This window comes from Desmodus rotundus, chromosome 9, assembly GCF_022682495.2.
Source record: "Desmodus rotundus isolate HL8 chromosome 9, HLdesRot8A.1, whole genome shotgun sequence".
Classification (NCBI taxonomy): Eukaryota; Metazoa; Chordata; class Mammalia; order Chiroptera; family Phyllostomidae; genus Desmodus; species Desmodus rotundus.
This window is the reverse complement of record NC_071395.1, coordinates 67,344,385-67,359,691: the sequence shown is the minus strand read 5'-3', so window position 1 is coordinate 67,359,691 and position 15,307 is coordinate 67,344,385. Positions and strand designations below refer to the sequence as shown.

The window sequence follows — 15,307 nt, the reverse complement described above, 5'->3', positions numbered from 1 at the left end:
TAGTACCTCCGCAGTGTTGTGCAACTGCCATCGCCATCTAATTCCAGTGCATTCTCATCACCCCAGAAGGAGCCGCCATGCTCACCAAGCAACCATTTCCTATTTCCCCTCTCCCCAGCCCCTGCAATCACTAATCTACTTTCTGTCTCTATGTTTTTGTTTATTCTGGACATTTTACATAAATAGTATCATACAGTATGTGCCCTTTTGTGTCTGGCTTACTTCACTTAGCGTGACGTCTTCAAAGTTCATCCATGTAGCATGTGTTGAGACCCCATTCCCTGTGACGGCTGAGTAATATTCCATTATGTGGACAGACCACATTTATCTTTCATTTGAGATAGTCGAGCTGTTTCCACCTTTTGATTATTGTGAATAGTGCTGCTGTTTACGTTCATGCACGTGTTTTTGTCTGATCATTGGTTTCCAGTTATTTTGAGTTATCTACCCAAGGGTGGAATTGCTGGGCCATATGACAACTGTTTACCTTATTGAAATACTGCCAGACTTTCTCGCCGTGCTGCACATTTGTGCGTTTCTACCAGCAATGCCTGCAGGTTCCAGTGTCTCCATATGCCCCCCCAGTACTTATTTCCTAGTTTTAAATGTATATACTAGTGCCCTGGTCGGTGTGGCTTGGTTGGAGCGTTGTCTCATAAACCAAAAGGTCTTAGCTTTGATTCCCTGTCAGGGCACATGCTTGTGGGTTCGGTCCCCAGTTGGAGCACATATGAGAGACCACCAGTCGATGTTTGTCTCACACATTGATGTTTCTCTCTCTCCTCCTCGTCCTCTATCTCTAAAATCAATAAGCATGTTCTCAAGTGAGAATAAAATAAATAAATATATATACACACATATATATACACACACACACATATATATATTTATGAGGTCATTACTTTTATAGTCATCCTAGTGTGAGGTGGAATCTCGCTGTGGCTTTGATTTGAATTTCCCTAAAGATTAATGATGTTAAGCATCTTTTCATGTGCTTGTTGGCTATTCTGTGTCTTATCTGGAGTGTGTCTTTATCTTGAAGCTTATATTCTTTGTATTGTAATTTAATGTGAAACTTTTTTCTCTCTGTCTTGACCATAATCCACCTTGTTTATAAAGTAGGGCTAATATACTTTTCAGGTAAGAGATTGGTTTTTGGAAATTAAATCATTGCTCAAATCTTTGTTAACATAATTTTGATTTTTTTTTCTTGCTGCTACCCCACTTGATGTTAAAATGCAGCATGCAAACTTAAGGCTTATTTTCTAAATTGGTGATTTAATTCAGTTCTAATTTTCTGAATTTTACCATCTTTGAATCTAACCCATTGTTAAATCCTATAATTTTTTAGGTTGTAAACATATTTTAAAGTCATTTTGTTTCTTAGCTAATATAGTGTCTAGCAGAGTATTTGACATTCTGCTGTTTCAGAGTAAGCAGGTGACTATTGAAAGTAGTTTTCATTACAACCTTTTTTTTCCTTTTCAGAAAAAATTGCCTTTGACAACACTGGCTCAGTGTTTGATGGAGGGGTCAGCTATCCTGGGAGATGACACACTTCTTGGGTAAGGTGACACCATGTGTGGGGTTGGCAAATCTGGGTAAGTCCCCACCCATAGAAAAGGAACCAGAACTGCTTGGCGAAGCACTGTGGGCTCTTTTAGTCTGGCCATGGACTTTGTGGGGGGAAGAAAGGTTGCCAGGGAAACCAAAATCCCCAGACCCTGCAGCCATGGTTAGTGTCTATGCAGTGAGGCAGCCCCCAAGGGGAGAAATTAACATACAACTGTTGAAGGACAATTGAAATCCCCAGGGCCCTAGTAAAAGCAAATATGAATCCTTCCGATGTCAGATGTCAGAACTTACAGGATTCCCAGAAGAACAACCCTTGTTGGTTTTGAACTCATAATAAAAACAAAGTAAAAATAGAATTCGCATGAGAGAAAATCCTCACACATAATGAATAAGAGAATCAGTATTCTCAGAACTAAAAATAATAGAACAGTATGAAAGAAAATGTAAAATAATTATGTTTAAAATGAAATTTAAAAATTAGGGATGTCGTTTTCTTTGGCAGCACATATTCTAACATTGGAACGATACAGAGAAGATTAGCACAGCCACTGTGCAAGGGTGAATTTGTGAGGCATTCCATATTTTTAAGAAAACAATTCTGTAACTGTGTATGGTGACAAATGTTAACCAGACTGTTGTGGTGATCACTGTGCAGTACGTCAAATACTGAATCATTGTGCTGTACTCCTGAAACTAATTAATGCTGTATGTCAATTATGCCTCAGTATAAAATTTAAGTGAGGACAAAATAATCCTTGACAAAAGAATCAAACAATATGAAAAAGAAAGATTAGACAGAATCAAAGAAAAAAACAAAAGAACTTAAAATTCAAATTTTGCTTACTATAATTTAAAAACTTAATTGAGATAAACTAAAAATTGCACTCAAATAGAGAATTGGTGAACTTTAAAACAAATCTGAAGCTGCCCCTTAGAAAGAACAGAATGAAGTACAACAGATAAGGATACAGCCATTGTTAAATGGAGAGGCATGGTTGGCAGAATACAAAACTATGTCTAGTAGTACCTGAAGAAGATAATATGGAGAAGGAAAGTTTATGATTGAGTTTTTCTTTTGTAGATTTTAGATTTGAAGAAAAACATAATCTTTAAATTTAAGAAGCACAAAAAGTCCTCATTAAGATCCACACAAGGAAATCTACTCTTGGATTCATTGTAGTAAAACTGGGAATTATTTACCAAAAAGAAAAAAATGTAAGCAGATAAAAAGGTAATTATGTATAAAAGAGCCATTAGAGCAATAGCATACTATTTATTCATCAGCCAAAATAAATGCCAGGAAATAATGGAGGAAAATCTTCAAGTGTTGAGCAAAAATATAAGAATACAGGATTCTATGATAAACTAAATTATTATTAAAGAATAATGGGATAATAGTGATATTTTCAGGCAAAGATTTAGGGAATTTACTATTCATATGTCCTCACTGAAAAAACTGTTTAGGTTTATGTGAAATAGATTATGTCCAGAGAAAAAGAATGAAATGCAAATAACAAGATAGCATTTTAAAAAAAATAGTGAATGTGGTGTGGGAATGAAAAAAATCTTTTTTCCTCTACTCATTTTAGGTCCTTTTTGTGGTTCTGCACATCAAATTGGTAAAGGACAAATTAACAAAAGAAAAGCATGCAAATGTATTTCCATGTGCAGTGTGTGTGCATAGGAGAACTCAGTTATTAGTAACTCAAAGGGGTGGCTAGAACTCTGGCTTCCTAACAAAGGAACAATAATTTTCAGAGAAGTGGCAAGACACAGGAAAAGACATCTGGGTTTCTAGCGTGACCAACTATGGGAAGGCAAACGTGTAGGGAAACTAATGGATGATAAAAGGTCATGAGTAAAGTTTGTTATTTCTTTGGTGCTGGCTCTAGGCTGATAAGAGTCTAGAGTTATCTCTGGAGATTAATTTTGTCCTTCCTGGTAGAAAAGGGAAGAAGCACAATTTTACAAATTTATGTTCTGGTTTTAGGCAAGTGGAGAGGAGACAGCACAGAGAGCTTATGTTGTATCTGCTTCTTCTCAGTTGCATTGTAATTTACTAATCCTTCGGCTCAAACTAATCCTTATGACAATGTGGCATGTTTTGGGGTGGCATATTCTGCTACCCTTCAATGTAAATAAATATAAATAAGCATTAAATTCACAGTAGCAATATAATGATTAATTTGGTGGGAGTTTAAAGCAAAGTGATACTAAAATAAAAACATGAAACACTGGAGAGGGAATTAGTGTTTCATGTTCTATATTGTTTGAAAAGTGGATAAAGGTTACATTTAAAGTAAATGTACATATTAGGAAAGTAAAAGTAACCACAAAAAGAAGAGATATGGAATGTAAAACTTCAAAACTAGTAAAAGGATAAAAAACAAATTAAAATAGAGAAAAAACCTAGACGGGGTTAAAAGAAAAAAAAAAGTAAGCAAAGAAAAACATAATAAATAGAAAACAGAAAATGAAGGTAGTAGTAATTATTGCATGTACCTGTAATCATTAGACATGTGAATGAATAAACTCAGCTGTTTATAATGTAGAGAATCTCAGGTGGTTAAGCATGTAATCATTCTATGCTGTTTCTGAGAATCACACCTAAACCGTGACACAGCAAGGTTGAGAGTAAAGGGATGGAGGATACCCAGGTAAAGATGACAGGCTGAACACACACATCCAATTTTTTTCCCTTCAAAATCCACTACAACAAAGAGATTTTTTGCTTAAAAGACATAAGCCCAAAGATGCAGGAAAAACAAGAGAGAAGACAACGGCAACAAAATTTTGTGAGCGATAAAACATATGATTGATTGGGAACTGGATTAGCAGTTCCCAAACCTGAATCCCAAAAGCTAACACCATTTATTCCTTGAAATGCTTACAAGGCTCAGGATTAGTGGCACCAGGCATCTCTGCAATAGTGGGTCTTTGGGGGCAGGGAAGTGATTGAAGTTATGAGTGTAGGTTGAAAGCTAGTCAGGTACCACCTGGATTGCTCAAACCCAGCACCTGCCTCATCTCTGAAATATTCATACCCTTACCCTCAATTCCAGCTGAACTCTGGAGCTTTATTCTCTAGAGGGTGGAGAGTGAAATAGCTTCTCTAGACTGGGGGACACCAGGTAAGGGGACCAGTTATTAAAGAAGAGACTTACATGATCTAATACAGCTGGGTGCTCAGATTCTTCAGCTGTCTCCCCAACCCATGCAGCCCCCAGCCTAACGGGAATGAACTAAAGACCCAAGGACATTGAAGGAGGCGGTGCTCCAATGAATGGCCCAGCTAGATCATCTGCAGATGAGCTCACAGCTGATGAGCTTCACTCACATTTTCTGAGCTGCTTAGGCTCCACCCTTAAATATAGGCAGGCACCGGAGATCACCAGACATCTGAAACCAAGATACCAAGACAACTGGGAAAATAATATGAAACTAAAATCAGGAAGAAATAGATGTTACATGGGGCAGGAGAAGATTTCAGGAAAACTATCACTTATGTTTTCAAGTGAGAAGAAAAAATAATGCATCTATTAAATTAAAATAGGATGTTAAAAAATATTTATAGGAAAAAACATTCCTATAACGAGAGATGAAAAGCAAGTTGATAGAAATGAAAAAAAATGACATTCTCAGTAGATTTTGGAAAGTAAAGTTGAAATCTGGAAAAGAGAGCAAGAAGATGACCACAGGGGCTCTGAGGGAAGCAGAGAAATAATAGAAGTAGTAATAGTAATAATAATAATAATAATAATAATATCTGAAAGTGTTCCAGACCTGAAGGACATGCATTTCTATATGTAAGGCCCACTGAACTAATATAGTAGAAAACATTAAACCTATGCCAGGGCTCACCAGTAATGTATATGAGTGACAAATCAAAGATTCTACAATCTTCTAGAGAAAAAAATTGTCACATAAGAGGATTAAAAATCCAAATGCTTCCAGACTTGTCAAAAGCAACACTGGAAGCTAGATGACTACTGGGCAATGCCATCAGCCTTCTGAAGGGATAGGTGATCTGCACAGAACTCATTACCCTGAGCATCTTAAGGGTACAGGGCAACATTGTGACATGCATGTTTTTAGAAACTGACGCGCCACCCGGTTTCTCAGGTGGCTAAAGCCAGATGTGCTCTGTGGTGAAGGAATAACCAGGAAAGGGAGACAGAGACTGTAGGAAACAAGACATTCAGCACAGGGCAGAGAGAACATGCCAGGGAGCAGTGCGGGAAGACTGCAGGGAGACGGCTGTGCCCAGGCATAGAAGGCAGACTCAAGCTAGATTGACAACACAGGTGTGGGAGAGACTAATTCAAGAAGGTGAAATTCATTCACATTAATGTAGTTCAGGGTCTCAAGACAAATTAGAAAGGTGGCAGAGGATTTTGAGTTCCATAGTTGGGCCCATAGAAAATTGAACAAACAAGTCAAAACAAGGCAATCATTAACTCCAGAGAGAACAAATAAATGTGTAGGAAAGACTGCTAATCATAATACACTACCCAACCTTACTCTAAATAGCATATCTAATCAAAATGTGTAAGTTCTAAACATCTGCGGATATAAATTAATGGAGGGAGGGAAAATGTAAAGATAGCTAAATCCTCATTTTCCATAGCTGACAGTTAATAACTAATGCTTAAAATTAGGAAAAAATGTAAGAAGTAACATTAGAAATATGGAGGCAAGTAACAGAAAAATCAGATTAAAAGCACCGTTAAAAAGCTACAAAGATAAACTCACAGCCTGGGAGTTGACATTTACAGCAGATGTACAAAGAATTTGAATCCCCTCTGCACCCACATACGTAGATCTGTAAGTATGTGAAGAACTCCTACAAATAAATTCAAATAACTAATCCTGATACAAAAATAGCCAAAGAATATGAATAGTCACTTCATGGAAGAGGGATCCTGAATGGCCCAAAACATGAAAAAATACTCAGTCTCACCAGGAGTCAAGGAATGCAAATTAAAGCCCAGATGAGATAATATTTTGTATCCGCCAGTTTGGCAGAAATGAACATTTCCATCAGTACCCGGGGCGGGCAGGAGGGCAGAGCAGTGGGAACTCCCATTTGCACTGGTGAGGGTCAAGTCCATGTTAGCAGTTTTGAGAGCAATTTGGCAGTCTCCAGTAAGGTCACGGGTATGCACATCTTCTCTCATTTGCACCGAGAAACCCACACATGAGACAGCAGACCTGCACGTGCCAGCCCCAGATCATTGCTGTCGTGACCTGGGGAAGGCTTGTAAAGGGTGGTGTGTTCATGGGATGGAGTTCTGGACACCAAAACTGTCTAATTCTGTATGTGTCATGATGGATACGCCCCAAAGATAATGATGAACTTAAAAAGCAAGTAATAGAAGGATAGGTTTGGTGTGAAACCATTATGTAGACATTTTAAACTAAGTGATGCAACATTATGTATTATATGTGAACACACACATTTAGTAAGAAGTGGACAGTGTGGCCAGGAGAAGTACATACTGACTTCAGAATAACAACAGCCTCTTCTCACCCTTTTATTGGTTTGTAAAAACTTTTTACATGAGTTTCAGTTAATGTGGCACCATGAAAAGGGAGGACTGCCTGCATGCCGTTCAGGGGAAAGAAACACCTTTGAAATATATTGTCACCTAGGAATATGGTATTACTTTCTACTCATTCAGCTCTTTTTTTATTTGGTCCTTATTAATACACTTTGGAATGTTTTTTCCATTCCAACTTTACATTGTTCATCCTGTTTTTATGGCTTAGGAAAGGTTTTTTGTTTTTTTTCTATTGTAGCCTGTTGAAAAAGACCAAGTTTTTGATACGTGTTTGAAGGTGTTGGTTTGTCCGAGCACCGATTTTAGTCAGTTTCTCCAGGGCCCTCAGGGGAAACAGAAGCATCTGGGGATTCAGCATGTGTGAGTCTGTTCTCCCCGCATCTCTGCCATGTTTCCCTCCATGTACACTTTACCCCAGGCACACTGTAGGTACTCAGTGTTATTTAAAAATGAAAATGGATGGAGCAAGTTGGTCTGTGGGTTACCATGACACTCAACCAGTTTATTAGCACCATCTCATGACAGTATACCCAGCTGGGAGGTGAGGCAGTATGATGCAAGTGGCACCTTGTCCTCTAGGGTATTCAGTGAGGATTTTCCCCCTCTGTTGCAGGAAGATGCTGAAACTCTGTGGAGAGGCAGAGGACAAGCTGGCGCAGGAGCTGATCCACTTTGAGTTGCAAGTGGAGAGAGATGTGATCGAGCCCCTGTTTTTGCTGGCTGAGGTAAACAGTGGATGAGACCAGGCCTGAGTGGGCAGGGAAGGGCCGAGCAGTGGGGCCCTGCAGTCGCTCCGCTCCACTCTGGTTACTGTGGCTCTCCCTCCCCCTGCTGTGTGACACTGCTTCTCTTCAGGGTTACAATGCAACCTCATGGTCAGGATTGCCTGAGAGGGCAGCCCTCTCAATGTTTGCTGTCCCCCTCCTACCCACTTCCTTCTCTGTTGGCATTCCAGGGGGGAGGGGCACAGCTGGCAGCATCTCGCTCCCCACCAGGGTCGCCACTGCCACCATCCCTGCCTGCCACCCATCTCAAGTTTGCAGTGAAACGAACAGCAACCCCTCCTCCCAGGAGACTGGGGACCTGTGTCCAAGAGACTCTGAAAGGCCTCTTGCTGTTGGTTTATATAGGTCCCTTCTCTTGGACTTTAAAGAACACTAACAAAACTGTTTTATTAAAAAGAAACCTTAATGTTTATGTGTCAACTTTGCTAGCTCCAAACAAGTAAGAAAGGAAATAGTGGAGGGATTTTATTTGCCCTGAACCCGGGAACTCCTCCCAGTTGCCTTTAATTGGTCATAGAAAACCTAGCTGGTGCTATCTCACAGAACTGCCTGCAACAATGGAAAGGTTTCACATCTGCACAGTTCCACAGCTGCACAGTTCCCCATCTGTACCTCTACACAGTTCCACAGCTGCACAGCTGCACAGTTCCACAGCTGCACAGTTCCCCATCTGCACCTCTACACATCTCCACATCTGCACAGTTCCCCTTCAACACAGTTCCACAGCTGCACAGCTCCACAGCTGCACAGTTCCACAGCTGCACAGTTCCCCATCTGCACCTCTACACAGCTCCACAGCTGCACAGTTCCCCTTCAACACAGTTCCACAGCTGCACAGCTTCACATCTGCACAGTTCCCCTCCAACACAGTTCCACAGCTGCACAGCTTCACATCTACACAGCTCTACATCTGTACAGTTTCATAGCTTCATAGTTCACAGCTCCACATCTGCACATTTCCACAGCCGTACCATTCCACATGTGCACAGTTCCCCTCCAAACACAATTCCACAGCTGTACAGTGTGGTAGCCACCAGGCTCCTCTGGCTTTCGAGCTCTTGGAATGTGTGTAATGTGACAGAGGAACTCAATTTTATGTGATTTTTGTTCATTTGAATTTAAGTGGCATAGCCACCTGTGGCTGGAGGCTACCATGTTGGACAGCATACCCTGGACCATGTCTGGTTTCTTTTCTGGACCACCCCCAGCACCTCTACCTACTCTGCCACTGTTTCTGGGGCAGAATGCATGGGTAAATAACTACCTTAGTGCCTAAAAGTACTCAAGGAGAAAACCCTAGATATGAGGCTTTGATATGGGCCAGTTCTAGACTCCCAGAGGCATCCTGTTACGGTCATGCCCAGCCTAGAACATTCAGGAGAGACCCTCTGCTCCTCTTAAGGGCGGTCTGGCATGCCAGCCAACCCGAAGCAGATCCCATGGGAAGCTGTGGCCTGGGTGCTGAGGTTGTGTGTATGATCAAGATGCTTCTGTGACTCCCCAGCTTTGCCTCTGGGCTCTGTGATGATGTGGGGTACTGCAGACACTTACCCTTCTCCCTGCCGTTGGAAGTCCCTGCACTCACCATTACTCACCCCTGCCTGGAGGAGTGAGTAGAAAGCACCTACAGCACACTGGATCTTCTTCACATTTTTCCTTCTATGAAAGCCACAGCCTGAGATGACTGGTTTAATTATGGCCAATTTTCCTTTTATATTCTCACATCCTGCCCCAATTTTGCTGGGCTTGGAACCAAAATCCCTCCCTTGGAATGTTCAGTTAAGCCATTTTTAGAAATAAAAAGATAAAAAGAACATCCCCATACAACCCCTATGGAAGAACTTCTCAGAGCCGAGCAAAGCCATGGCAATGTGTTATTTATTATTTACTTTGGAAAAAAATCTTATTTCTATAAAAACATATCCTAATTGCATTGCCCACAGCATCTCAGGCCTCCTGAGACCTGTTCTCGTCATTCTTCTGCTGTCTGTTTTGAATTAGGTCTGTGTGTCAGATCTGCTTTCTCCCTGCGGGCCCTCATGCCAGTAGAGAGGAGTAGGGCTGATGCCCTGGCTTTGGTGGCTGAGGTGGCAGTAGGAGTAAGACTACGCCTCAGGAGCTGGGGGTGCAAACCTCCACGATGGTTCCTGGTGATGTCCAGCAAAGAAAGTACATAGTTTAGCTCAGGAAAAGGTTTCAAGAATTTGAATTAAAAATAACGATTGTTGTGTGGCTGTCAGTAGTTCTTGAAGAATTTATCTTGAGCTTCAGTTTGACTGTGTCTTTCATCTGTTACTACAGGTGGAAATCCCAAATATTCAAAAACAGAGGAAACATTTAGCAAAGTTGGTGCTGGACATGGATTCTTCACGAACAAGGTACCATAGGGCATCTTTGCTTTCATTTCTGCATCTTCGAAGGAACAGCGGTCCTGTTTGGGGTGAGGGCTGTGTGTATGTTTGTATTCACCAAGTTTTTCTTAACACCCCTGCGTGTCAGGCACTGGCAGTCAGAGCAGGGGGCAGAGATATGGGCGCCCCACTCTCATGGAGCCTCTGGTCTGATTCAGGAGTGGACAGTGGACAAGTGGACACGCACACCAGCCAATTTCAGGCAGCCATGAGCCATGTAAATACACAGCACAGGGTAATACTGGGAGGTGTGTTAGGGAAGGGGCAACAGCATTAGGCGGGGTTGAGATGACTCACTGGGAACAGTAAAGGCACAGGCCGGCAGGTGGAACTAGAGCGATGTGTTCAGGGCACTGAATAAGGGTCAGCGTGGCTGGGGTAGAAGCAAAGCAGGGGATGGGGGGTGGGTAATGGGATCAGAGACCACAGTAGTAGGATGGATGCTGTGTTCTGTCTGTAGTGAGGGGAGAGTTTCAGATTCTGGGGACCTGTCGACCTTTTCCTGTAGCTGGCAGTGCAGATATGTTGATTCTGTAGCCATTCTCTGAACACCTGAGACCACTATGAGAAAAGTGAAGTTCCACTGGGGCGACTCTCTGCACCTGTCTCCTAGAGCCCTAGTGACAGGAAACTCCTGTCATGCCAGAGGCTTTGAGATGGCTTTCGCTGTGGCCAGTGTGTATCACAGCTGCGCATGTGTGCCTTTTCATTTTTTATGATGGTGTGTGTGTGTTTGCCTAGGCTGCAATGGAAAGAATGAAGGGTCATGAATATGAACATGGAATTAACTATTGGGCTCTACTTTAGGCCTGTTGTGGGTCAGTTTTAATAATCTCTGCATCTTGTTTTAATTTTCTTGAGAAAAAGAAACAAAAACAATATACTTGGGCTCAGAGATGTAGGACAGAGTCGAGAAGTGAAGTACCAAGATCAAGGTCACCTGTTTTCTAGACCTATGACATTGGCCAAGTCATTTAACCTCCCAGACTAGCTTGCACACCTGTAGACAGGTAGTAACAACATTTGTGGTTTCCCTGGGGAGGTCGTCTTGAGTGTCAGATGAGATCAGGTTTATCACAGCACTTCCCAAGTGCTTTATAAAAGGAAGTTGCTATGTAACTAGGTGGGACATTGGCATTCTCCCTCTGGACCAGTAAAAAGTATTAGGCAGTCCCTCCAAACTAGAAATAATAGAGGTTTGATCAGCAGAAAAACAAAGGTTTCTTTAGTTAACTTGGTGGTTCCCAAACGTCAGTCCACCTGAATGATTTTTGCCACTTGTGCATACACATCTTTGAAAAATTGATTTCTTTTTTCAAAATGAATCAAAGAAATATTGCAGCACCGTCATAAATGGAACGGCAGTGTCCATTGCTAGAAATACCAGGTAACCATGAAAGTGAACAGCATGAAAGCAAAGCCAATGCTATTAGACGTTAGATCCTGTTGCCTACAGAAGGCTGTGATCCAGAAGCTTGTCCCTTTTGTTATAAAGGAAGAGGAGGGGTTGGAAAGTTGCCATAGTCGCTCTGACCCAGATCTGAGGGTCTCTCTTTGGTGGACTTGGGATAATGGAGAGCAGATTGCATGGCAGTGTGACCTTGGTGTTACTTACTGCTGTGTTCTTGTGCCACGTAAAACTGCCTGCCATAACACCTGTCCCGTAACCTGATATGGGACAAGGTTTAAGTCCCGTAGTTTGGGAGGCACATAAGATGACCGAAGAAGCACTGGTTGTCCCAGTATTTGGAGGGTAGTGGACACCATGCTCCTGGGTTAGCTGAGTAATTTCCTTCTGTGGGGACCTGGGTTTAGCCCCGAGGTCTTGTCTTTGCTTTGATGAGGAAGACCCCAATGCCCAGCACAGAGCTTCGGGTCAGAAGGCTGGCTTCTAGCTTCAAAGTTTATCATCACCATCGCCATTGGTCCTCTGGTGAGAAAGAGAGTTTCTCCTGGTGACAGCCACAGGAAGTCCAGTCTTGTGCTGTGTCGCCCATGGTGACAACAAGTGCATTGTGAAGGCTGAACCTCAGAGAAGTGTCCTTAGGGACTCTAATTCATAATTGAATAACTTCTCCATGTTTTTAGCTCATCCTCTCTTGTATATTAAAATGTGGTAAGGGAATGCCTACCTCCCCTCTCCAAATTTCTATTTGGACCTACAATTCTTTTTTGTTTCACAGCAACCCCCCAAAAAAACCCCACATCCTTTTAGATGATTCTCATGTAAACCTGATTTGTCTCCTGTATCATATTGGTGGTTATTCACAGCCCACTTATCCAGTTGTGAGTTTGGGATTGGAGGGTTGTTTTGGAGGGAGGTGACTAGCAGTTCAGCCCCTCAAAAACTTAGTTACCTTCCCTTCATGTCTCTGCTTAGTAACCGTGGTGGGGATCCAACCCTAGGCCTCAATTATGGATTTTCCATCAGTTCAGGTTGTAGGCTTTAGATTAAGAGGGGCTCTCTTAACAAGGGGTCCTCCTTCTTCCCACTTCAACCCCAGACTAGCCATTGCTAGCCTGAGTTAATACATCTTGTAGGACCTCACTGAAAGCCACAAGCAGCAGCCAGCTCACCCAGCTTCCTGCCCTTTCGCCCAGCGCTCCACCTGTAGGCAGCATGGGACCTGCATCCTGACATACAGTGGCAAGAGTGAGGCCAATGCAGTGCTCTTGAGTAGCAGGGATCACCAGCCACTCTTCTGGAAAAGCTGGGTTCTCACTGCCCCCACCTCCACCCCACACAACTTCCGCACTTAGCAATTTTGCACGTGGTAGATTCTATTCCTGTGACATCCTCCTTCTGGTTACCAAAGCTTTCTTTAGCCCTGTTCTGTCTTTCATGAACTACACTATCCAAACTAAACAGTGTATTCCAGGGAGAGACATACTCTGCCTTTGAAAAAAGGCAGGATCATTTTGTATATTATCCATACATCTTGATCAATAGTCCTGTGACTGGGTCTTTGAAATCTAGCAAAGCTCTGGTGGATACTGCCAAATGCAACAAATTTATCCAATGTTTTATTTAGGGCAAAATCCAGTGTGTACATTTCTCACTATTCAAGTAAACCTGGCCTCTCTGCTTCAAAAGCCAATTACATAAACCTTTATATCCTCAGATAATACTGAAGCTAAGAAAATGAATAAAAGATTATAGATGAGAAGAGTGGAGGTAAACTCAAGGAAGCTTTATGCTCAGTCAAAAATAGTGAATTGCATTGAAATGAAATGAATGTGAATGATACACAAACGTCTTTTCTGCTGTGTCTCAAGGTGAACCCTCTGCGTCCTACTGCTGGGGACTGAATTGTGTTTCTTCCCCACCAAAAATTCATATGTTAAACCCTAACTACCAACATGACTATATTTGGAGATAGGGCCTTTAGGCAGTAATTAAGGTTAAATGAGGTCCTATAGGAAAAGGTGGTCTTAGAAGGAAAGGAAGAGAGAGGGAAGAAACAGCACCCTCTCTTTCTGTCTGCGCACACTCAGAGCAAAGCCCTGTGAAGACAGGGTCAGAGAAAAGACCGCTGTGGGCCAGTCAGAGAGCTTTCACCAGAACCCAACCCTGCTGCAACCTTGATCTTGGACTTGTAGCCTCCAGAACCGTGAGTTGTTTATGACCCAAGCCTGTGGCGTTTTGTTATGGCAGCCCCAGCAGACTAAGCCACCTACCTTCTTTGGAGGCAATTGAACTAACACAAGAAAACGGAGAGTTTGGGGGAGCATGGTGGGCAGATCCCAGAGTTAATTTCGGGGCTGTGGCCGTTCTAAGTACCCCAGGCCTGGCGCAGGGCCTCTTTGCCATCAGGAAGATCCCCCACCCCTGCTTCTATCTGCACACAGGCAGCCTTTCCTTAGGTCCATTGTCTGTATGCTCACTGGATGAGCCTTAGGCTCAGGTCTCCCCAGTGTGAGCCTTCTCTCTTTTGCTTCAATTAGAAGTGTGCAGAGGAGGGGCTTCGCTTGCCTGGTTGTTGGTGATGGGCCACTTCCTTGGCCTGACAGTTGGCCAAGGTGATGAAGGGCAGTCATGGGCTTGGCTGGCCTCTGGTGCCCTCCCCCAGACCACAGGCTGGAGCCTTGCAGACTGCAGAGCTGTTGGCCAGCCCCTATGAGCAGTAGAGGGGCAGGGCCTCAAAAATCAGGGGATACTGTGACAGGGGGAAGCAGTCTGGACAGATAGGACAATGAATGTCCCACTAAAGAAATGTTCCTGCTTGCCTTCCAAAAATTCTTCTTCTGAATTTCTTGTTACCCTGAACTTATCTTGCATCTACCTTTTTCCCTCTTCTCCTTGTCCTTGGCATGTCTTCCCCTTATTTCTGGCCGTTTTCTCTCCTCAGCCTTCATCAAAGCTTGTATTCCGCCTTCTTCTCCCCCAGCTCATGTAGTGACAATATCCCTCTGAGAGAATGATGCTATCACAACAGCTACTTCAGTGGGAACAAGTGACCTTTCTACTCTTCAAATGTTAAAGCTCAAACTCTTCTTGGACAAGAATCCCTGTTTCTTCTCTTGCTCCAGAATCCCTGTTTCTTCTGTGAACAGAGCAGGAGAGTTCTTCAGTTTATATGTAGAACAGCTGACTGAAAAGGCCACCAGACCTTGAAGTTCATGATTAACGTCATTTTCCTAGCAGATACTGCCTAGACAAATTTCTCCAAGCTTACTCTGATATTTTTATGCTATGTCCACAAAGAGACCATTTGGGGGCATCTTATAATATCAAAATGGATTACTTAAATATTACAAATAAAATTCCCTATGAAGGGAGGGGAAAGTTGTATGATTTTTAACTACCAGGATATCCACTAAAAGACAGAATTGGCGGGGAGAGAATAAAGAGAAAAAGGAAGAGATAACTTTGGAAAATGTCTTCATTTTATATACATGTATTAAATATAATTTAATTTTTAAAAAATCTAATCCAAATCTATAAAACCACAAAAATCAAATTAGTGTTTACACT

At 42.3% G+C, this 15,307-nt stretch overlaps 1 protein-coding gene and 1 pseudogene across 6 annotated transcripts in view; both read left to right on the top strand.

The window, feature by feature from the left end:
• The window catches only part of ARHGAP44 (Rho GTPase activating protein 44), a 170,478-nt gene that overhangs the window by 100,900 nt on the left and 54,271 nt on the right, over positions 1-15,307 (top strand). For all 6 annotated transcript variants that reach the window (XM_045198932.2, XM_053910608.2, XM_045198930.2 and 3 more), the window contains exons 4-6: positions 1,489-1,565; positions 7,750-7,861; positions 10,223-10,299. In XM_045198932.2, coding sequence (XP_045054867.1) covers positions 1,489-1,565; positions 7,750-7,861; positions 10,223-10,299 — 266 coding nt within the window. The remainder of the gene's footprint in view (positions 1-1,488; positions 1,566-7,749; positions 7,862-10,222; positions 10,300-15,307) is intronic.
• LOC112308976 (U6 spliceosomal RNA) lies at positions 2,064-2,161 on the top strand (annotated as a pseudogene).